A 23045-nucleotide genomic window follows, 5' to 3' on the forward strand; every position below is an offset into this window, starting at 1 on the left:
TGTGTGTGTTAGTATGTGTGTGTGTGTACACATACATATACACATGTTCACATGGTCTCTCTCTCTGTCTCTGTCTCTGTCTTTCTCTGTTTCTCTGTCTCTCTCTGTCTCTTCTCTCAGCTTCTTAGATTCCATGAAGTAATTTTTTTTTTGCCACGTATTCCCACAACGATGTTCTTCACTGGGACCACCAAGCCATTATAGACTGAAACACCCTAAATTGCCAGCCAAACTGAACCTTTCCTCATTAAACGTTGATTCTCATGGGCATTTTACCGCATTTAGGGACGGCTGACTAGCGCAGTCCACAGCACCACCAAGCGCTGAAAGATTCTCACTAACCGCCCTGGGGTGTTGTGAGATCCAGCGAACCAGCGCCCCACCCCCAGTCTCCACATACTTTTGAAGGAAGGAGGAAATGGTTTCCGCAAACTTTTATTTTAAAAGAATGTTAAACAAATCCTCTCATTTCTTGAACATTATGAAGTCTTTATGTGACTTTTCCCAGATGTGCTGTACTGTATTAAAATATAAAAAGAAGGAAGCTGGTAAAGTCAAGTCCATATGCCACGTCAGACAGACTGAGGATATGACAGAACTCTTGCAGATGACTATTTGGAGACTGTCGTTCACTGGGAATGGTTTAGGGTGTCACCGAGCGACTCTGCCTACGTTCCTAATGTGATCCCACACTGACAAATATGTCTACATGTGGGTGAGGTCTGGGGTTTTATTTGCAAAAAAAATAAAAATTGATGTTATTGAGGTATGAACATTTTTGCCAAGAATTTCAACATGTGAAGTCTTAAGTAAAATCCTTTAAAAGGTTTGCCAGATGAGGAAGGCAGGAAAGGGGGAATAAAGGATAAGTTATAAAATGGAGAATGTTCTGCCCTGTGGTAACTGTTCACAAGGGCAAGCCACGAAAGAGGACAATCCAAGATGCCGGAGATTCGTTTCTGTTGTCTGGACACAGCTCCCTGCACCCGTCCTGCACTGGCTGTAGGTTCTCCCTGCCTCGTCTGCCGGAGACTCCCACTTCACCTGGACTCCTGGCTTGCCTGCCCTGTGACAGGGCTTCAAGGTCCTGTTGCCTTTTAGACTCTGTCCTGACTTCCCTGTGGGTGGATCCTGCTGCCCGAGGCCTCGCCCAACTGCCTCCCCTTCCCTTAGGACACAGGGAAACCATGGGGTCTCATTTGGTTGGGAAAGGAGTCGATGTCGTCACCTCAGCTCTCCCTGTCACATCAGTGATGCTCTTCATGAACTCAGTCAGCAGCTGAGTCAGGCAAGGTAACCCAAGGTATGGAGCCCTGCATTGGTGACTAAAACTGATATGAAAGAGTGTGCTTGCCTGTATTTATCTCCTAGGTGACTCGTAGTGTGGTCTAGGGCAGCACATCTGGCTGGCTGGTAGGCATTTGGGTAAAGAAACAGAATATAGCAATTATCTATATGAGAGACCACAAGGGGTGACCCCCACAAGTGTGTTGTGGGCTGAGATTAATAGGCACTCAGCTGGAGTGCAATAGCCTATGAATTAGGACTCTAAGTTTTACACACACACACACACACACACACCACCATATTATACACATACACCACACCACACATACCATACACACCACATGTACCGTACATACCACACACCATATACACCATATACACCGCACAGCACACACATGCACAGCACACACACACACACACACACACACACACCACACCATACCATATTACAAACACCACACCACACATACCATACACAGCACACATACCATAATACCACACACCATATATATCATATACACTGCACAGCACACATACACACACACAACACACCATATTACACACATACACCACAGCACGCATACCATACACACCCCACACACCATATACACCATATACACTGCACACACACACACACACACACACACACACACACACACACGAAGAAAAACAGAATGGGCTCCACCAGAAACAGCTCGTGAACTAAATGACATGAGACGTGTCTCAGACACAGAATTTCAGAGTGGCAATATGAGTGTGTGAGGCTGCGGGGAGCTTTTTCCTGGTCATCCTTCCTGGCTAGAGGAAGACAGAGAAAGTGAGTGAGAGATTCCGGAACTGTAGGAGGGTCAGGAATATCACGAATAGGAGTCTTGCCCAGACTCCGCATTTTACAAGTGAGCAGCTTTTACCCACAGCAGTTAAGAAGCTGGCTCAAGTGTACAGCTGTCAGCAGACTAGATTTTACTCATCTGTGGATGAATAAACTTGCCTGTTCCACAACTTGCCAATTTTGAGTTGTGGTATTATAGTAGGCACAGTTATCCCTACTGTGTGTGGCTCCGAACAGAACCATGTGGTAGTTCTGTTCTGGTAAACAGAGTTTATTTTCATGCGCAATAGCATATTTTATGAAACCTGGCCATAAAGATGGATGCTGTGTTGTAATTTGAAGAAAAATAGATGGAACGGGAAAGAATCGTGTTAAGTGACGAAAGCCAGACGGAGAGACTGCTCAACTCCGATGTGAAATCTAGATTAAGAAAGAAAAAGACATGAAAGTAGGAGATTCATCTGAGGAGAGGAGAGGCAAGCAGAACGATGAGGTGGATGCAGCCAGAGCACGTGAAGCCTGTTACACTTAATACATTTGTACTTAAGCAATCGGTAAGAGTTGGGTTTTAAGCCCAATTTTGTTTTGTTTTTTGTTTTTTGAGACAGGTTTCCTCTATATAGCTCTGGCTGTCCTGGAACTCACTCTGAAGACCAGGCTGGCCTCAAACTCAGAAATCCGCCTGCCTCTGCTTTCTGAGTGCTGGGATCAAAGGCGTGTGCCACCACTGCCCAGCTTTAAGTCCAATTTTCTTTTCTTTTTTTTCTTTTTTTTTTTTTTTTGGACTTGGTTTTTTTAAGACAGGGTTTCTCTGTGTAGCCCTGGCAGTCCTGGAACTCACTCTGTAGACCAGGCTGGCCTCAGGGCCTCGAACTCAGAAATCCACCCGCCTCTGCCTCCCAAGTGCTGGGATTAAAGGTGTGTGCTACCACCGCCCAGCTTTAAGCTCAATTTTCAATACTCCTTTCTGTGTCTTCCTGTTTCTAGTTAGCTCGGGAGATTCACCAGCAATGTGGCCTTAGTGTGTGTACTTACCTGAGAAGCTCTTAGGGAGCTCAGAGGGGCCTGTTCCAAAGTGAGCGCTCTATGTGGTACACAAGTGGACCCAAGCCCGGAGGCCTCTGCACTCACTATTCTAGCTCTGCCATCATACCCTCACTGTGGCTGTGCACACTGGGAATCCTCAGCTTGTTTTTCTAGCAAGGGTGGCAGAGGTTTGCTCCATTGTCCTCTGTCTCACTGGTCTCCTGGGACTATTCTTTCTAGAATAATGATTAGAGCTTTTTTTTTTTTTTTCTGGTTTACCTAAAGGCTAATGAGTTTATTCCTCACAGCGAGACTGGGAGGCCCAGCACCTAGGAAGCTTGGAGGAGCAGGTGGGGTGCTGGGGTTAAGCTTCAGGGAAATACCAAGACTGGAAACAGCTCTAGGCTGAACACTTTCTGCACCAATGGGCATTATTTTTGTAACCAGCTTGTATGACATCCTGGGGTTTTTTTTGTTTTTGTTTTTTTAATGCCTCCAAAGGAATTCCTGCTGGCCCTGCCAGTTGGAAATTTATATTCTAAAAAGGTGATGTGAGGTCACCTCCAGGTATTTAAAGTGTCTATAGAGCGTCTGCTTAGCGGTTCCGTGAGGTTTAACTCAGTCTGCGTTCGTGGTGGTTTTTCTTATTCCACATCGGCACATGCTCATATGGTTTATGAATTTAGAAGCTGGGAGATGTCACTCAGTAGAAAGGGTGTTTTCCTCACATACACACAGCCCCGGCTCCTTCCCTAGCACTGCGTAAGACTAGGCGTGTGACCCATGCTGCGACCGCTGGCACCCAAGAGGAAGAAGCAAGAGGATTCAGCATTCAAGGTCCTTGTCAGGCTGTGTCCAGTGGGCGGGCAGCCTGGGATGCATGAGAGTCTCTCTCAAAGAAGTAAACATCAACTTAATGCTAGGAAAAGCAAATTGAAGGGACACGAAAGTCCAAATAGTCACTGTTAACTCCATAGTATGGAATCTCACAGGCTTCCTTTTCCATATATGTAAACGTTTCATAAATTATGTATCTTGAATACCTTTCTGCATTACAGGGTGATAATCAGAAGGGTTAGCTAACTTTCCCAGAACTCAACACCTTTTTTGACTAGTCTAGTCTGAGGCAGCCACGCCCTGTTCCTATGGAGGAAGTGTTGCTGCCCTCTTCCTTTAGAGGCAGTGGAGAGCTACTTGCGTCTTTAAGGCTTTATCCCAGGAGACCTTGTTTTGGTTTGTGGTGACAAAGGGCATGCCTGATAAAGAGGCAAAGAGGACCATGACAAAGCATGATAGTGGGGTGGCGGGTGAACCCTGGAACGGTGCTCAGGGTCCGGTCGGTGCCATGGAGAGAACTTGAGAGTGAGGGACAGAGACAGACAGATGGATGAACAGACAGACAGGCAGGCTGCAGAGCTGGAGAGACGCCAGGCACATTGTCCTGCGGTGCTAAACTCAGGGACAAGTTACAGTAGCAGAAAGCTCAACAACGCATTTCACACACATTACTAAAGCTCATTGTTGGAACCTAAATACTGTAGATACATGGAAGGGTTTGGAATTGTTTATTGGATAGTAGCCAGACATGGAGACAGAGGATGCGTGAATGGACAGATATATGATTGGCAGGTAGCTAGTGTGTGGCTATGCATATGGATTAAAAAGTATGTGGATGTAAAGGTGATAGAGGAGTGGATGATAAATAATAGTTGAAATATTTCAATCTGATTTCCCATGTGCGAGAGAATGTGAGTGTAAGTATGAATGTGTGTGTAAGTGGTGTGTGTGTGAGTGGTGTGTGTGTGTGTGTGAGTGGTGTGTGTGTATGTGTGTAGTTGTAAGAATGTGAATGTGTGAGTGTATGTGAGTGTGTAAGTGTAAAAAAAATGAGTGTGTATGTTTGTGTGTGTGTGTGTGTGTGCCACAGGGCTACCTCAGGTGGTGGGTTTCAAGAGCCATCCACCTTTATCTTCATTTTTCTAAAAAATAATCTCTTACTGACTTAGACCTCACTAAAGTTGGCCCCCAGGAATCCATCTGTGTTTCTGCCTCCACCTCCCCACTGCTGGACCACCTGCCATCTCAGATACTGTTGTTGTTGCTGTTGTTGTTGTTTTGTAAACATGGGCTCCAGGGATGAACTTGGGCCAAGCACTTTACCAGCTCTCTTCCAGCCTGATTTCAGATGTTAGAACTGTATTGACAAGCCAGGCAGTGGTGGCTCATACCATTGATCCCCAAACTCAGGAGGCAGAAGCAGGCAGACCTCTGTGAGTTTGAGGCCAGCCTGGTCTACAGAGAGAATTCAAAGACGGCCAGGACCATACAACTAATCCCTGTGTCAGAAAGAAACAAAGGGAAGGAGGGAGGGAGGGAGGGAGGGAGGGAGGGAGGGAGGGAGGGAGGGAGGGAGGGAGGGAGGGAGGGAGGAAGGAAGGAAGGAAGGAAGGAAGGAAGGAAGGAAGGAAGGAAGGAAGGAATTGTATTTACTTTGAGGTCCCTTAGTTTGTATATTTGGTTCTCTCTGAGTTTTCATGCACATAACTTCTTTCTTCCTTTAAAAAACAACGTAACTGTGGCAGACAGCCTCAGCATGTTTTTCCCAGCTGTCTGTGGCCAAGCATTTGAGCCTTTCATATGAAACCATTCCCAGCGTCTGTATCACAGAGTAATTCTTTTCTGACACATTCTTAAATTGAGACTTAGAGTAAACACGGGCCCTCTGCAACCACTTGAAATGCAGACTAGCAGGCCCACATGAGTCTTCATCCCCGCTGATACACGGCACAGTTCCTTGTATGTTAGAAAGCAACCAATTCTTGATGTGAAGGTTGAATACAGATGTTTAATGCATCTTTGATTTTATGCCATCTTAAAATAGCGTCCAAGCCTGGAAGTCTGAGTTTAGATGGATGAGTGGCCCAGGGAAAAATGAATTAAATGGGGCTTCCAATTGTTGTGAGACTCCGGTTCTTTCTGGATAACGTTCAGGTAGTATCCTAACCATTCTGGCCTTGGGCTGTTTGCCTACAACATAGGATAACAGTGGAGTTTGCCTAATTGGCCTCATGAAAACCAAGACGGGAAGTAGAGGACTTAGCAGAGCACCTCGAATCACGATTTAGAGAAATGGTGACGTGTGCCTCCTTGTACTGTCATTTCTGAGGTAGATGCTTAACAACTGATAGTTTTCCTATGACTAGTTGCCTTCCAGTGGTTACTAGGTGACTTAGTATGGCTTTCAGTAGAACAAGGGGCCTTGTATCTCTTAGCTTGATTTCTACTAATAAACTGATTTCATGAGATCATGCAATTTTTTTAGCCATGTTTAGAGGTACTATTTCTCAGTCAGATTTGCATCAGTTTTTCTTGATTTGGTAGGATGAAACCCATACCATTTACTTATGAACATTTATGATCAAGTCCGTGTGCCAAACAGACACTAGGTTAGACCGGAATAGCCAGCTGGAGGACTTGGGAGGGGCTGGTTCTCCACCTTGCAGGGCTCTCTTCAGTATAAGGAAAATTAGCACCTTCCTACTAATGTGGTTGTAAGGATTATCAGGAGCACGGGGCCTCATGATGGAGAGCCAGTCTTTAAACACTAAGTAAGGGTTTTCCTCCGAGCTGAGGCCGCACCATCCATCCGGGACTCATCTGAACAGTACAGTGTCACACCCAGTGTGCCCTAAGGGTCAGCTAGTGACTGCTCTCACTGCAGATCTGAGGGGTCAGGTACACAGGAAATGGAAGAGGAAAACTCCAGCTCTGACGTCCTAAAGTCACTATGGGGCAGGGATTTGAATCTGGTCCACGTGGCTCTGCAGCTCAAGGATGTTCTGTGGGGCATGGACTCTTTCACAAAGCAGCCACCCATGTCCCACTCATGTTTCTCCTCATGGGGTGCCCCTCTTCCGTTTTTATCCTCTCAGGGCACCTCCTTCTTTGAAAGCCTTGCCCCCAGTCCCTGCTTGGACCGGTTAGCATCCTTCCCTGCTCCTAAGACCCGCCTCAGGCCTTGAGGTTTTTTCCCCTCCTCTAAACTCCTTTGATTCTGTCAGGAAGCTGAGTAATGAATTCTCTAGAATTTCTGTATCATCTCCACTGTTGTGTCTTCACGTTAGTTGATAGTCATAAGTACTTATGGGACCAATGAACAATTATCTTATAAGCCACAGCTTATACCCTGCCTATGACTTGTAGAGGAAAGGTCTCAGCATTGTTACGTGGTTGCTGCTTCCTGGTTTTTATCTTTAGGAGGTACCAGCTCCTTTCTTTGTGCCCATATCCGAGACTTGGAGTACTCTAAAAGAGAGTAACCTGGAAAAAAAATACAGGAGTTTCAGACCTCTCTCTCTCTCTCTCTCTCTCTCTCTCTCTCTCACACACACACACACACACACACACACATACACACACACTCTAATGGGAAAAGGTCAAAGGTCACAAACATTGAATGAACGTTCCCTCAGAACATTTGAACATTGGATCCAGGGCTCCTTGAATCCTGGCCTTTTCTATTACTTCAGAAGTGTCAGTTTGAAAGAAACAAAACAAAACAAAAAACTAAAATAAGCTAATGTGTTAGCACGCTCAGAGCTGTTGTGACCAAGTTCATCCTGATGTTCCCGACCCACCTTTTAATGGTACTCTTGTTGTGACAATTGCTTTTAACTCCCACCTCCCATCCCTCCCTTCTTTCCGCTCCACCAGAGTTGTTCAGCTACAAGAGAAAAGAGGGCCTTAGGTTGAAGCATCTCCGCTTAGACAGTGGTTCTACAGGTCTCAGCCTTGACGTGTCATGACATACACTCAGTACCCAGCAGCCTTGGTCAGCTCCTACTCTCCGGGCAGCCCGATGCTTAGACTATGCAAGACCACTGGTAGAAATGGACATTTTAAATCCAGGCATTTAAACTGTAATCCTCTTAAACAATTTGTTTCCTGTTTGATGAGGTTTGCATAGAAGAGGGGGTGGAAATATGCAGAAATGTTTTCCAGGGCATTTCCTTCCTTCCGCCCCCAGTCTGCTAAAGATACAGCTCATTACGGTGGCGGTGGCGAGATTGTCCTCCAGTGTTAGCTCTGGTGTGCCTGCTTAGCTCCCTGGTAGGAATGACCTCTTACCCTTTCTGCCACTACCATGCAAACAAAGGCTGGGCTCAGAAGAGGCACTTTGGTATTTTAGCTGGTTCTGAGCTCTGCAGAGCTCCTGTGTCCAAATGTCATGTGGCCAGGTCTCCTGAGGAAACCTCAACCTCCATTTTCTTTTGACATTTTTTTTTTAACCTCTGAAATTAATCATTTTCCCCTCCCCCCTCCTCCTTCCTTTCCTCCTTCTCTTTCTTCTCCTCCTTTCCTCCTCTTCTCCCTCCCTCCACCTCCTCTTCTTCCTCCTTCCTCCTCTTCCTTCTGCTCCTCCTCCTCCTTCTAAGGTTTACTTGTCTGACGTGTACAGGTGTTTTTACCTGCATGTATGTGTGTCTGTGCATTGGATGCCCTGTGCCTGGAGTACAGCTGGTACTGAGCTGCCACGTGTCTGCTGAGAACCAAAACCGGGGCTTCTGCAAGAGAAACAAGTACACTGATCCCTAAGTCGTCTCTCCGGCCCCTGAAACCGATCTTTTGATGGCTGCCTGAGAGTTCCACACTGCCAAATGAAATTGCATGTGTGTTTGTGCGTTAACAGTCTCTCTTAAAGGCATCTGACCCTCTTGAGCATCTCTTCATGAAACTTTCTCTTCAGACTTCCATGATGGGTCCTGTTTCTGTTTATCTCGTGTGTGTGTGTGTTTGTATGCCCCTATACCTATGTCTATGTACAGGGGCCAGATGTTGACAAATCTTCCTCAATTTGTTTCAGTCACAAATTTTTCTATCCCTTCTAACACTGAGTTTGAAGTTGTGAGGCCGTTCCCGATAGCATCTCATTCTTCTGCTCTTATCCAGTCAGTTGCAAATCCCTGCCTCTCTGGAGGATTTCCGCATCCTCCAGCGCCCACACCTAGGCACCTCTTCATTGCAGTAACAGCAGCAAAGTCGCAGATTCTCTCTTTTCTTTCTACCTCTCCCCTTCTGGTTCCGTCTGTGTGTGTCCTGACGATGGTGGTCCCACGGCTTCCCACCCCACGGAATGAAGATTGGTTCCCACTGCCTACTAGACGACCATGTTCCATGTCACTGTTCTCCATGTACGTGTCTGTGACCCCCTACTCCTGATCCTCTCTCCTGCAATGGATGAAATCTCCCCGACATTGCTACATCTTTTCCATGCCCTGCATCCTCAGGTCACCACAGTGAATTCCTCAGAGCACATCCTCGGCAGCCCTGGTGTGGTGTGCAGTTCCCTGAACAAGCACACTGCCTGCTCTCTAGCAGGGTCCCTACACCTCTCCTCCAGCTAGTCACGCCCTGTTGTCTCGCCTCCTCTGCAAGGCTGCCTTTGGCCTCTTCACCCCGCCCTTTGAGAATTTCATTTTTATTGTGAGAACCTGGTTAGTTATACGTTGTTAGCTTTAACTCTTGAATCATAATGCAGTTTCCTTATTTCCACCGGTTTGTATTTGCAGTGCTAACACTCTCCAGTGCTGGGCGTGTGTTGTTACTGTGGCAGCAGTCACAATAGCTAGTCTGAACCTAACAATTATGCGTGATTAGAAATAATTGGAAAAACGGCAAACAAGGCATTGCATGGAATGTTTTATATGCATTTCATTGTCTAAGTACAGCCTAAGTACACAACTAACTCACGGTGCCTCGTTTGGCTGGTCACCCGCTGTGTGTCTTGGGGAAGTCGCTTTTCTGAGCCCCTGTGTTCTAATCTGCTATTGAGTTTGTTACTCTAACAATACTAAAGGGAAGAATAGGACCATTATTTTAACTCACAGCTTTTTAACTTTGAGTTCAAGACTGTTTGACCCCATTGCTTCAGACTCGTGGTGACATATTGTGGTTGTCATGGTGATACATCCTGGTGGCAGTACACTGTAGGGCAAAGCCATTTCCCCTTGTCTGGGAAGTCATAAAAATGACAGAGAAAGAGGGTGAAGGTTTCACTCTCTTCAGGCACCAGTGACCACAAAAGAGTTCCCACTAGGCCTTACTGCTTAGGGGTAACATCACCCCCTCTAAATCTCACCAGCTGGGGGGTCTCATGGGCCTTGGTGGGCATTCTGTATCTAAACTGTCTGCAGAATATGGAGCTGAGTGTCTGCTTTTTGGCCTTTTTCCTGGTCAGTGTTGTGTGTCAATTTAGCTTCAATTCACTTGTATTTCAGGAATCCATACTGCATGCTGTGCCCAGATCCCCCCCCCCCCCCTGAGAATATGGAACAAATGTGGTACAGTCCCTTTCCCTGTCAGGATCCAGTGTCACAACAGGAAGCCAGGGGTGTCAGAGGGTCAGGAAAGCAAGGGGCCAACTACTTCATTAGGAGAAAGTGGGGGAGATGCCTGAGGCCCTTGTAATTAGAAGCTTCCTGAGGGAGGAGAGATTTCCGTCCAGTTTAAAGGAGAGAGGTGAAGGGGTGGGAGTGGGCAGCCTCCTCTCCACAGGCAGGCTGGGTGGAGGCAATAAGCCACCCATCAGGGAGTGACAGCAGGGCTGTGTTCAGGACCCCACACCCAGACGTTTTGTGTGTGCTAAATTTAAAGTTGCGCTCATACTGACAGGATGCCAAGATGAAAAAGAGGCCTTCGACTCCATCTGAAAGCTGTCCCAGAGCGCTGAAGCATTCGGATGTCTGAGATGAGTGCTTGGATTAAACCCACTTAGCATGCTGGGACTCCTGAACCACAGGGCAACATCCACTATGAAGACCGTGCTTCTGAGTTTTTGTGATGATATAGTTATCAGAACAGTTTGCTGATGTTACTCAGTCCATAATATTGTCTTTCTTTATTTCAGGGAGAAATTGGGGATTTCCAGACTCTCTTATCAATCAACCAGATTAAAGAACAGGGGAAAAAAATAAAAATTTTAGTATATGTGCTGCCGAAGCGAGCACGAAAAAATAAAAATTAAAAACCAAATAGCAGGATGAGACCAAAGCAAAAGCCAGAAATGCCAACGGTCACTAGTACTTCAGGGGTATGCTCCAAAGCCTGGCATTCGCATCTTAGCAGAGAAAGCAGGGTCTGTTTTTCACACGATAATAGGATATCTCTAAGATTCTAAGCTTAACCTTGGAGCGTCGATATTTCTGTGTGCCCTCTCCACACTGTTGTTCTCTAAACCCTTTTCTTTTAAAAAGCAAGCAAGCAGTAGTCCTGGGCTTTTTTGGCGAAATCCGTAAGGCTGCATGGTAAGGCCCCCCCAATGATCTTCCTTCTAGAAACCCCAGCTCTGAGGCCAAAGAGAGTTTCCCCTGATGGAAAACACAATTGTCATTTATTATTTCCTCTTAGGAAAAGGGTTTTCTTTCTGTGCACCCCCGCCCCCATTTCCTCCACCCACTGAACACACTCTTGACTGTTTTTGTAAGTGATACATCGTGTCAGTTGGGTATTTATGTTTGGACCAGGAAGCAGAAACCACGTGGCTAGAATGCCCCCTGGCTAGGCTCCGACCTGCCCTGATTCCCAAACCTCTCTTGAAATTTCAGCGTGAAGCAGAATGAACGTTATGCGCAGTTGACTCTGGTCAACTCCACCGCAGCCGACACGGGTGAATTCAGTTGCTGGGAGCGACTGTGCAATGGCTACATCTGCAGACGGGACGAAGCCAGAACAGGCGCCACCTACATCTTCTTCACAGGTACGAGTTCGGTTCACCACAGAACTATGTAACTGCCGAGGTTACCTCCAAATTGGGCTTCCCACTGCACGAAGGACCCCAAGTAAAAGCGGGGGTGGGGTGGGATGAGAAAGCCTTTATTATTCAGGGTCATGGCTAAGTGCTTTTGATGTGTGGAGTATTTCAGATAAGTATTACGACAACTTTTTAGGATAAACACATAGATTACCTCCAGAGTTCCATTTCCAGATATGAAACTTGAGGTTTTATAGAAATTAAGAAAATTCTCAAAATCCTATATCAGGTAGATGGTAAAAGGAGTTGATTGAACACAGACCGCTTGATACATGTAGCAACTTAGATTGCATATGAAATGCAATGTATGTGCATTTAATTGTATAATTAATATGCAATATTTAGACATTGTAATTGCACATTAACAAATGCATATCATTATGCAATTATATGCAAATATGTGATTAGTACATAAATATCAACAACATACATATTAATTAACAATTACATATTAAAAAGAAATATAACGTTCATTTCTTCAGTCACACTTGCCACGCCTCAGTTTGAGTGCTCAATCATGACATGTGGAATTGGCATCTTCTCATCGTAGGCTGCATAGGAAGGAAAATTTCTGTCCTAACGAGTTCCGCGTGGGTTGCGTTGCGTGGTGTGGCTGTTGGCTGCTCACCCCAGTACGCAGACCTGAGACCCACCCCTGCTGGAACCCCCATAGCAACAGGGTTACTGAAGACCCCCTCGTATTTGTTCTTATGAGTTCCAGGTACTGACCCTTCAGAGTCCTGCTCCGGACTCCTGAGGTATCTAATCTCGTAGCTTCTATCTTGTCTGAGACTAGGAGGGGAGGAAGAAAAACATCTGTGGGTCCCAGTGGAGAGCCCCTCCTTCCTTAGGACGCCAGGATTGATTGGCAAGGCATTTTGATGCAGGCTGGCTCCAAACCTCCTTCCACCTTGGACCTCAGAGAGCTCCAACATTGAGGGTTGAGGTTCTTCAGCAAGTCCCAAAGGTCAGGGACAACTTTTAGGGATCTTGCAAACACTGTTTCCTGGTGCTATTAGTCTCAGGAGAAATCAGAACCCTTTTTTAGTATCTGGGCAGAGGCTCTCGTGAGATTTGTCTAAATCCTGAGTCATCTGCCTGGCAGGTCTGTACTGAACTATGTCTATGACCCAGTGATCTTCTCCTCAGCCATTAACCAGTGCATTAGCAACAGCTCATACATGTCACCCTTCCTGCTCAAATAGCCCCTCCATGGCAAGAAATGCATTAGCAGGGCTGATTCTCCAAGGCAGGCCTCAAATTTCCCTCCTATGATATCCCAAGGAGAAGAATTAGGTCTGTTTCATTATCTTTGTTTCAGAAACAATATGGAAGGAAGCTGAGGCTTGAAAGGGAAAGATGACTCTAGTGATCTGGGGCGCATAGTAGCATAGGAAAGAGTCAAACTCATCTTTCTGACCCACAATCCAGTGCTATCTATCATGCCTTGAGACCTTCCTAGGACAACATTGTAGATGGACTGACGGGTGGACAGAGAGACACTCGCTAGCACAGTTGCAGCTATGTGAGAATTTCTAATGGGCTTTCATGGGAAGTCCTGAGAGATTTTCATCTCAGGATATGCTACACAGAAGTATCTGTGTGCCCTTCATATGATGACATATGGAAAAGTGTAAAAACGCAAACAATTAAGATGCATAAGAGCTTGCTATTCTAGATAAGGATGAATTTCCTTTTTTTCCCTTGGGCTGGAGATGGCTCAGAGGGTAACAGCACTGACTGCTCTTCCAGAGGTCCTGAGTTCAATTCCCAGCAACCACATGGTGGCTCGCAACCACATGATGGCTCACAACCATCTGTAAAGGGATCTGATGCCCTCTTCTGGTGTGTCTGAAGACAGCTACAGTGTGCTCATGTACCTAAAATAAATAATTCTTAGGAAAAAAAAAAAGGATAGATTTCCTATTCAAATTGCAGGCTGAAGCTTCTTTCCCAAGCTTAGCACTACAGTGTCTTCTCAAAGCATTAGATTTTGATCTGAAGATGTTTCTGGAGCTGTTACGGGCTGATAGGATGATAAGATAGGGTTCATAGATGCTCTGTGAGTTTTGTAGGTAGCCCCTCTTTCTTCATGTTCCAAAGTGGATCAAAACATGTCAATTTCAATTTTGAGCATACTTACTGTTTTGCCAAGACAAAGTAAATTTTATTTTTATTATTTATTTATTTATTTATTTACTGCTGGGCAGTGGTGGCACACGCCTTTAATCCAGCACTTGGGAGGCAGAGGCAGGAGGATTTCAGAGTTTGAGGTCATCCTGGACTACAGAGTGAGTTCCAGGATAGCCAGAGCTACACTGAGAAACCCTGTCTTGAAAAACCAAATATGTATGTGTGTATGTATTTATATACAAGTATGTATGTATATATGTATATGTATATGTATGTATATATATATATATGTATATATATATTACATTTCACTTTACATCCCACTCGTTGCCCCCTTCCACAATCCTTCTCCCTATGCCCCCTCCCCTTCTCCTCTGATGTCTCTCTGGGTGTCCCCCGACCCTGGCAAATCAAGTCACTGTTAGGCTAGGCCCACCCTCTCCCACTGAGCCCGGACAAGGTAGCCCAGATAGAGCAACATATCCCACGTACAGTCAGCAGCTTGGGGACAGCCCCCGCTCCAGTTGTTCGGAAGACCAGGCTGGGGATATAGCTCAGTGGGTAGCGTGTTAGCCTAGCACGCACAAAGGCCTGGGTCTTTCTCTGCTCCTGCATCATATAAAGCCAGGTATGGTGGTGCATGCCTTCCATCCCAGCTCTCAAGAGGAAACAGGGAGAGGAAGAAGTTCAGCATCATCCTTAGCTAGTGCATAGTGAGTTCAAGGACCAGCCTTGGCTTACAGAAGAACCTGTCAAAAAAGAAACCAGGAAGAGGGAAAGAATGAGGGCGGGAGCAGACAGACAGACAGACACAGAGGTGATACTATTTTAATGTTTTATTCAACACACCCTAAGTCCAGGTAGTACAGGATTTGGCATTTTGTCTTTTGAAGTATGAATGGTTTTCAAACAACAAGACGGGCTGCTACAGAAGCAGAGGGTTCGGGATGTTGGCTCTGGATTCCTTCAGAACATACGGTTCTCAGCCACCCACATGGAGAAGCATCTGCCGTGTGGTTTGTTTGTGTGTTTCCTACAGTTTGATGGAAAACACTGCACATTTTCTTTTGGGGTGCTGCCTGTTGTTAATCTGTAATGCTGCTAATCATCAGTGACTGCCACATTTATGTCCTCTAACCCAGGAGACAGTTTCATGTCCCGTCCGCTCCCCTCCCCCAACACTGAGGTTTAACATGCATAAAGAAAAACTTCAGATCCTGAGTATATAGCTCAATAAACTCTCCCCAGAGGAGCAAACATGTGTAACCACCACCCAGACAGATCAAGGGGGCACACTATTCTACTGGGAGGTCCTTTGCAATGGGAAATACTTAGGCAATGATTTTCATATGTGGGGAGACCACATTCATAAGAACTTTACTAGAACACTGAGTGTGCTGTAATTTGTACTTTAGTTTATAAGCTATCAGCTTTGACTTTTAAAAGGACAAAAGTCCATGTGTTAGTTTATGAAGCAATGTGATACACGAATATTCACAAGAACATTTGTTGGGGGGAGTGTAATCTATAATTTTTTTTAAAGGAACTTCAGCATACTTCGTTTTAAAGATGGAAGTTACTGTTGTCGTGTGGGAGGTAGAGGAGGAGGGGTGACAGGGAAAGAGAAGAGAGGGGGGAGATAAGGGTATGTGTGTACATGCTTGCACATGCGTGTGTGCATGTGTTTATATGTAATACTGAGTATTGAACTCAGGGCCTTTCACGTGTTAAGAGAGCTCAAATATTTTTAAGGCAATTGATGTAGATTCACTGTTTCCCAAAGCATGCATTGTACAACAGAAAATAAGAGTACTTTTGCATTCTGAAAGTCAGGGTGATCTCTGAATCTACTGGCTTTGCTAAGTAGGGCAGATAACTCACTCCTCAAACCTCACAACCAGAGTCGCCTCTACAACCCTACAGTCATAGAATTCTAGTTTGTTTTCTTTCTTTTTTGTTTTAATCTTTATTTTCTTGCAGTGGTAGGGACTGAATGTAGGCCTTCCACATCCCAGGCAAGTGCCCGGTCACAGAGACACTCGCAAAGATGTGGCTTTAATATTTACTCTTTATAAATGGAGGCTTTTTTTTTTTTATTAATCATTCCATTCTGTTATATCCTCCTTCCTGGTTACCCCTCCACAAACCCCCATCCCAAATCTACCCTCTACCCACTCCTCTTTGCCTCTATGAGGGTGCTCCCCCACCCCCCACTCTCCCCCCACCACTCCTGCATCCCCTCTCTTTGATGTCAGGCTAGGCCCTCCTCTGCCATACTCTGCTATGTATCCAGGGCTATATATCCGGAGCCCTCCCTGTACACTCCTTGGTTGGTGGTCTAGTCTCTGGGAGCACCCCTTCATTCCTTCCACCAACTCCCAACCGGGGTTCCCCAGTTTAGTCTGATGGTTGAAGCCAAGCATCCTCGGCTGCATTGGTCAGGCACTGGCAGAACCTCCCAAGGAGTAGCCCCAGGCTCCTGTCAGCAAGAGCCTCTTGGAAACAGCAAATGTATCTGCAGATAGGATGGATCCCCAGGTGGGGCAGTCCCCAGATGGCTCTTCCTTCAGTCTCTGCTCCAACAAATGAAGGTTTTAAAGTGCAATGAGAGTAACATAGCCAAGACTACACAGATTTTTCTCTGTCTGAACAGGGGTTTTGGACACATCAGAAAGGCACTGGTGAAAAGTCAATTTACAAAGTAACAAATCACCCAGTCGGGTTAGTATAGAGCTTGGCACTGAGGACCTTTAAGCTGTTCCCATAGAAGCACTTCCGTGTTCCTGAATTCCTGCCCCTGACGACCCTTGATGTTGTTTCCAGGAATCCTGCGCCTGACCTGAATTATCAAACAATGGCAGCATGGAAGGCTGGCGAGAGAGAAAGCCAAGAATAATTGCTTGCTTCAGAACATTGAAAGGGAAACACAGGAAACAATTTAACAAGTGTTCTGTGATTAGCCCCAGAGAGTTCTCTCAGCAATTACTATAATAGTCCCTTTACAGAACAATCCAGAAAACAAAGGATTTAATGTGTTACACCAAACCAAACAAACAACATAAGCACGTGCCCCCAAAATCCCAACCCCAAATCCTTTTGCTGTCCTGGGGATGTTGTAAGACAGTTCTCACCAGTTCCTTTTCTGTGAGACAGGGATATCATCTAGGGTTTAAAATCTGACAGGCTGCACTGCAGAAGGGTATGTGTGTCTATCTGTCTGTCTGTCTGTCTGTCTGTCTGCCTGTCTGTCTGATATTGGGTGAATATCAATACCACTACATGGTAGCCAAGTAGAAGCCATCCCTGAGACAGCAGGTTTTCCTCTGTCCCTATCCCAGCCCCCTCCATTATCCTTGACATATACTCTCTCTTCTGCGTTGGGCGTGAGGACAGTGATGTCATTACAGTGACCCTTCCTGAGGACCTTGACTGTATAAGAAATGCCCTTCTGAAGAGCAGTTTCTGCCTCTTGGCTATGAAGATCATTCTCCACACAGAAGTACAGCACAGTTCAAGGTCTTAAGACTGCTTCTTGTGGGGCTGGAAAGATGGCTCAGCAGGGAAGAACATTTGCTGTTCTTTCATAGGACAACTGCTGGCAACTACAGCTCCAGGGAGATCCAACACGCACACGTGCACACACACACAAAGCAAACTTTTAAATTTTTTTAAATTATTTTTAACTTAAGGAAATACGTCTCTCTTCTTGCTTCCACAGTGTGATCCATGGTTCTAAGTTGAAATAACATCCTTATTGTTTCCTTTAAGGAGATAGGGGAAGATGGCAAGTTACCCTTCCGGAGCTATGATAAAATACCTAGAGAATTAATTTCCTAAGAGGAAAGTTTTAGAGCTTCATGTCCTTTATCAGTTAACCTCATGTCTTTGGTCCTGTGCTGAGATGGATGTCATTGTCAGGAATTAGGGAGAGAGAAAGGAAGGCTGGTATCTTACAAGTACCTTGAAGAGCACGTATCTATTGACCCTCCCCCCAAACCAGAGTAACTTCCGCTAGCCAAGCCTTTAACTCTAGGGGCCCAGTCAGCAGCTAAATTATAGGATGCAGAACAATCCCCTTCTCTTTTGATTTTTAAGCCAGCCTGCTCTTAGAGACACAGTGCGCTTGTCAGTATTCACAAATCTTTGTACTGGTTTTAAGAATCAAGACACCCTTGCTTCATTTTTTTTTCTAGTCCTTAAGCCTGTGTCTCCCCTGCAGAGAAAGGAGAACTGTTTGTGCCTTCTCCCAGTTACTTTGATGTTGTCTACCTGAACCCGGACAGACAGGCTGTGGTTCCTTGTCGAGTGACAGCACCGGCAGCCAAAGTCACGCTCCACAGGGAATTTCCCGCCAAAGAAATCCCTGCCAATGGAACGGACATTGTGTACGACATGAAGAGAGGCTTCGTGTACCTTCAGCCTCATTCTGATCACCAGGGTGTGGTCTACTGCAAAGCGGAAACCGGGGGCAAGTCTCAGATCTCCGTCAAGTATCAGCTGCTTTATGTAGAGGGTGAGTCTGCCTTCATCTCACAACCTAGATTGCCACTGCCTGCTTGTTGGGAGGGAAATACAAAGACACGGGGCTGGAGTGGGGGCGGGGGCGGGGCAGGGGATGGTTTAATGCCCGTATTTCCCACTCCACATCCTTCTCTTCTACCTGTGTTTGATTGGCATGGCATAACTATCCACCGCTGGACTGGCATCCTGGCTGTGCCCGTTCCTTCTTCCGGCACCCCATGTTTTGTCACCCTCCATTAGGAACCTCTGTTCCTCTACCATGCTGACTACAGCCAGGTTCCACTAGCTTTCTCCTTTCCCATCATTTGACAGTCGTCTTTCTTGCCATTACATTCTTAGGATGACCTCAGTGTCTCCCGGAAAGCAACGTTGGTCTGGTCACCAGCCACCTCCGTTCTACCCTTAACTTGAACACGCTGACAAACGCTGGTGGGATGTAGGTGGCATCCCTCGCTCTGCCAGCTCCAACCATGGTCTCTCCTCTTTGCAGCTCACTTCTCACAACTGTTCCAAGCTTTTCTGCCCTGGGTTGATGGCACAGGGACAGGCTAATGAGGAGATCTTTCTACAGAACCACATAATACTCCCTTCCCTGACAAGATTCTCCTGAGCCTGCCTGCCTCTCTCCTTCCCCCAACTTCCTGGAGAGTGCACCCTACCTGTTCCCCAAAATTGAGGAAAGGAAATGATTCCTCTTATTCCGTAGCCCCTCCAGTACAACCTTTGTGTCTCCTGAGAACTCTTGCACGTGGAGTAGACTTCTCTACAGCAAGGCATGTCTCCCAAGTTAGCTGCTTTTAAAGGCAGAATTTGGGTCCAGTAATTCCTTCCATTTTCTGCTGAGGACTTACTTGGTTCACCAGGATTTCTAATATTCTAAATGTAATAATCCTGTTTGATAGGCCTCAACTCTTCACGGAGGTCATCTCTTTCCACACCATACTTTGAAAACCTTCGTATTTCCTGTCTCATCTTGACCTCCCTTCATCCCCATGTGATTGTGTGATTGGCTGTTCCTTCTGTACATTATAAAAGCAACCTGTGCCAGAGTCCTCAGGAGTCGCGTGTCATAACATCCAGCAAACGACACATGTCATCTTCCTAGGAGACTTCACTTCTCGAGTGAAATCCCTTTCACCTCAGCCCCTTTTGATTTCCACTTCTTTTAAATTTTATTAACAGATTGCTAATAATTTGGAAAAAATAGAAAAATTTTATTGGATTTTTTTATTGCCTGCATATGTGTAGAGAGCAAATGTGTGCAGTTCCCAAAGAGGCCAGAGGGGGCAATGGATCACTTGGGACTGGCGTGGCTTGGGCGATAGGAATCAAAGCTGGGTCCTCTAGAAAAATAGGAGTGCACTTAACTGCTAATCCATCTTTATGGCCCCTCTGCACTTCCATTGTTTTGTTTTGGGAGCAGAACTGGGGGTTGAACCTGGAGCCTTGTGGAAACTAAAAAACTCTCTCGCATTTCCTTTAGATTCTAAATGTGGAAGCACCTAAGATAGGTGTTCTTCTTTCTTTATGCCTTCATCTCTTTGTGCAAATGCTTATTTCTACCCATAGCTGTGAACTAATAATTTCCTACATGTGCATCTATGGCCCAGGTCTGTGAGGTAAGGACCATGTGTCCATGCTCCAGTCACATGCTCCAGAGGATCCCCCCCCCCCAATGCCCGAGTCCCATGCCCATCAGTAACTCAGTATCACCCTGAAGGCATGGCTCACGCATGTCCTCTAGCTCAGGGATGGCCGCTCATCATTCTCTCAGTGTGAAGGGCCACACTAGCAATCCAACCCTTTAAACTTCGTTACATTAGTTTCAGAGCTATTTCTAATCCCTGATATAATTACTCAAGCTATCGTCATCTCTGGCTACTAAGAATGCCCTACTCCCACATGCCCACTTCATTTCCCAAACCATGTTCTGCATGGTTGCTGACCGCTGTTCCAATCAATACATTCAGCCAAGTTCTTACCTACAGAAACAGAGTCCTGACAGACCTGCAGAGTCCCTGCTCTGGCCTCGCTGTCCCCTCCTCTGAGTCACCTCGTATTAGCTCACAGACTACTCAGGAATCCTTCTACCTGTGTCTCTTAAGCTCAGGACTGAGACTTCAGTTTAGCTGCTTGCCTGATTTCTCAGTCCACGTTACCTTGAGGCTCAAATGAAACATTAGAATTGCCCAGTCAGTGGCTGTACACTCTGCTGGAGTGTGGGCTGTAAGTGTTCAATCCACCATCTGTCTGGCTTGCTCCTGTAGTCCCCAGTTCTGAGCTCATCTCCTTGCTGAAGGCCACCATCAAAATTACCCATTGAGTGACCTGACCATAAATAATAAAGACATGTTTCTAAAATGTTATAAGCGTACTATACTAGAAACACTGGTAGCATTTGTGCTGTCCTGCAAACATTTTCCTCATTTGCATATGTGAGCCTCTTCTGATGATGGATGTCACATCCATGGCTGCCCAGCTCGGCTGCCCTCACTTACTCTTGTCTGCTACCAAATCTTTTCTGGTGTCACATGACCCTGGTCAACTTGTCAGCTCCTCCCCTGACCACAAGCATGGGGGTGAGAGCTTGCATTCTGGATGACACCCTACTCTTGGATTACCATGGAAGAGAGGGAGAGGCAGCTCTGAAGGCAGTGTTTCTTAACCTGTGGGTCGTGACCCCATTGGGGTTGAACAACCCTTTCGCAGGGGTCACTTAAGGTCATCAGAAAGCACGGCTCTATAAATTATGGTTCGTAACAACCGCAAAATCACAGTTAGGAAGTAGCAGCAAAAATAATTTTATGGTATGAAGTCACCGCGGCATGAGGAACTGTGTTAAAGGGCTGCAGCATTGGGAAGGAGGGGAACCACTGTCCTAAGGCAACCAAAAAAGGGGTGTCAAGCATTGGCCTCGTGCAGCTATAGGAAAGGTTGCCTCTCCCCAGAGAGAATGTATGTCTGTCTTTACCATCAGTTATGGGTCTCATTACGGTCTCCTGCTTGTTCCCAGTTCCCAGCGGCCCTCCATCAACCACTATCTTGGCCTCCTCCAACAGAGTGAGAGGCGGGGATGACATCAGCGTGCTCTGCACTGTCCTAGGCGAGCCTGATGTTGAGGTAGAGTTCAGGTGGATCTTTCCTGGGCAGAAGGTAAGTGTCCCCACACCCAAGCCTTGGCTAGCTCTCTCACTGAGAGAGACCCTACCTCTGGGGTTTGAGAAGATAGGAGCCAGGGAATGGTTGTCTAAGATAGTTCAGTCCACTTCAAAATATCTTGTTGTAAAAAGGAGGAAGAGTAGTGGATGGCTGTATCAGGCAATCACTCAAGATGCCTTTGCGTGTGCAATGTTTCTTGCTCCTCCTTAGGGATCGCAGCATGAAGGGGGACAAGGCTACTTCCATCTGAACTTCAGCTTTCAATCACCATCTTCTAGGTCCACCCTAGACCTCTCTAAACTCTTCCAGGAATCTTTCACAATGCTCAAAGCTTCAAAGACATGAGAGAACACGAGGAACCCCCAGGCCATGGATCCCTCACACACAAGGCCTGTGCAAGGCTTTAGAGCAGACATCCTCCAAGGGGGCATATAAACATAGACCCTGTCCACAAGGTGATCTGAGGTCAGCATCCATCTAAAAATAGACTTCTATAAAAGCAGTCCTCAGTCTGTGTGCCTGGTCTGCTCACCGAAATAAACAGCTCTGCTACCAACTTTGTTGCCAGAGGAGACTCTCCCAAGACACTCTGGGTAGCCAGTGCTGGGTGGAAAAATGATTCCCCAGAGGGCAGAACTTTCCAGCATCTAGATGCAGGTTTGGTGTTTTAAATACATTATTACACTTAAGAGACATTCTTGCTTTCTGATAGAACAACCTTTTACATTGCTGTTATTAGGAGAAAAAGCATTAAGTAATGTTATAATTACCCTTATCAAGTGGATATAGAAAACAATGTTCTCATCGCTGCAAATTCCTGGAATAGATCTTACAAGTCGCCATCCTCTAGAATAGATGCAGTCTCTAGGGCATTATCTTAGCCTTCCTTGGTACAACTTGCCCCGCTCCATAGTCTCAAGGAACATTGGCCTAATTGCTTTCTTGCCTCTCCCAAATTAGAGACTCTTCTTCACTTACAGAGCCAGCGCTTTGGGGCTTTTGACCTTAAGTTCCATAAACAAGAACCACTTGGCAGTGTGAGGGGGATACATGGGAAAAGATTCTGCCTATGTGTTTATGCTTAAGCCGGCCCCCCATAGAGGCCCCAAAATAATTCATTTTACATATAAAAAGCAAAAAGAAAGAAATCCTGAAATTCAAGACCCTGCTTGTAAATAAAAATAAATGGCAGCCTTGAGTAACTATGCAATCAAAAATTAATAAAAGCTTGTGAGCTCAGCATACCACCTCGCCTTCAGTGAGCTTGTGCTGAATGGA

At 45.9% G+C, this 23045-nt stretch overlaps 1 protein-coding gene across 1 annotated transcript in view; it reads left to right on the top strand.

Moving 5' to 3' along the window:
• Pdgfrl (platelet derived growth factor receptor like) overlaps nt 1-23045 on the top strand; it is a 57004-nt gene that overhangs the window by 33480 nt on the left and 479 nt on the right. The window contains exons 3-5 of the mRNA XM_052162383.1: nt 11749-11900; nt 18307-18600; nt 21622-21761. Of these exons, the coding sequence (XP_052018343.1) occupies nt 11749-11900; nt 18307-18600; nt 21622-21761 (586 nt within the window). The remainder of the gene's footprint in view (nt 1-11748; nt 11901-18306; nt 18601-21621; nt 21762-23045) is intronic.

This window comes from Apodemus sylvaticus, chromosome 18 (assembly GCF_947179515.1).
Source record: "Apodemus sylvaticus chromosome 18, mApoSyl1.1, whole genome shotgun sequence".
NCBI classification, from domain to species: domain Eukaryota; kingdom Metazoa; phylum Chordata; class Mammalia; order Rodentia; family Muridae; genus Apodemus; species Apodemus sylvaticus.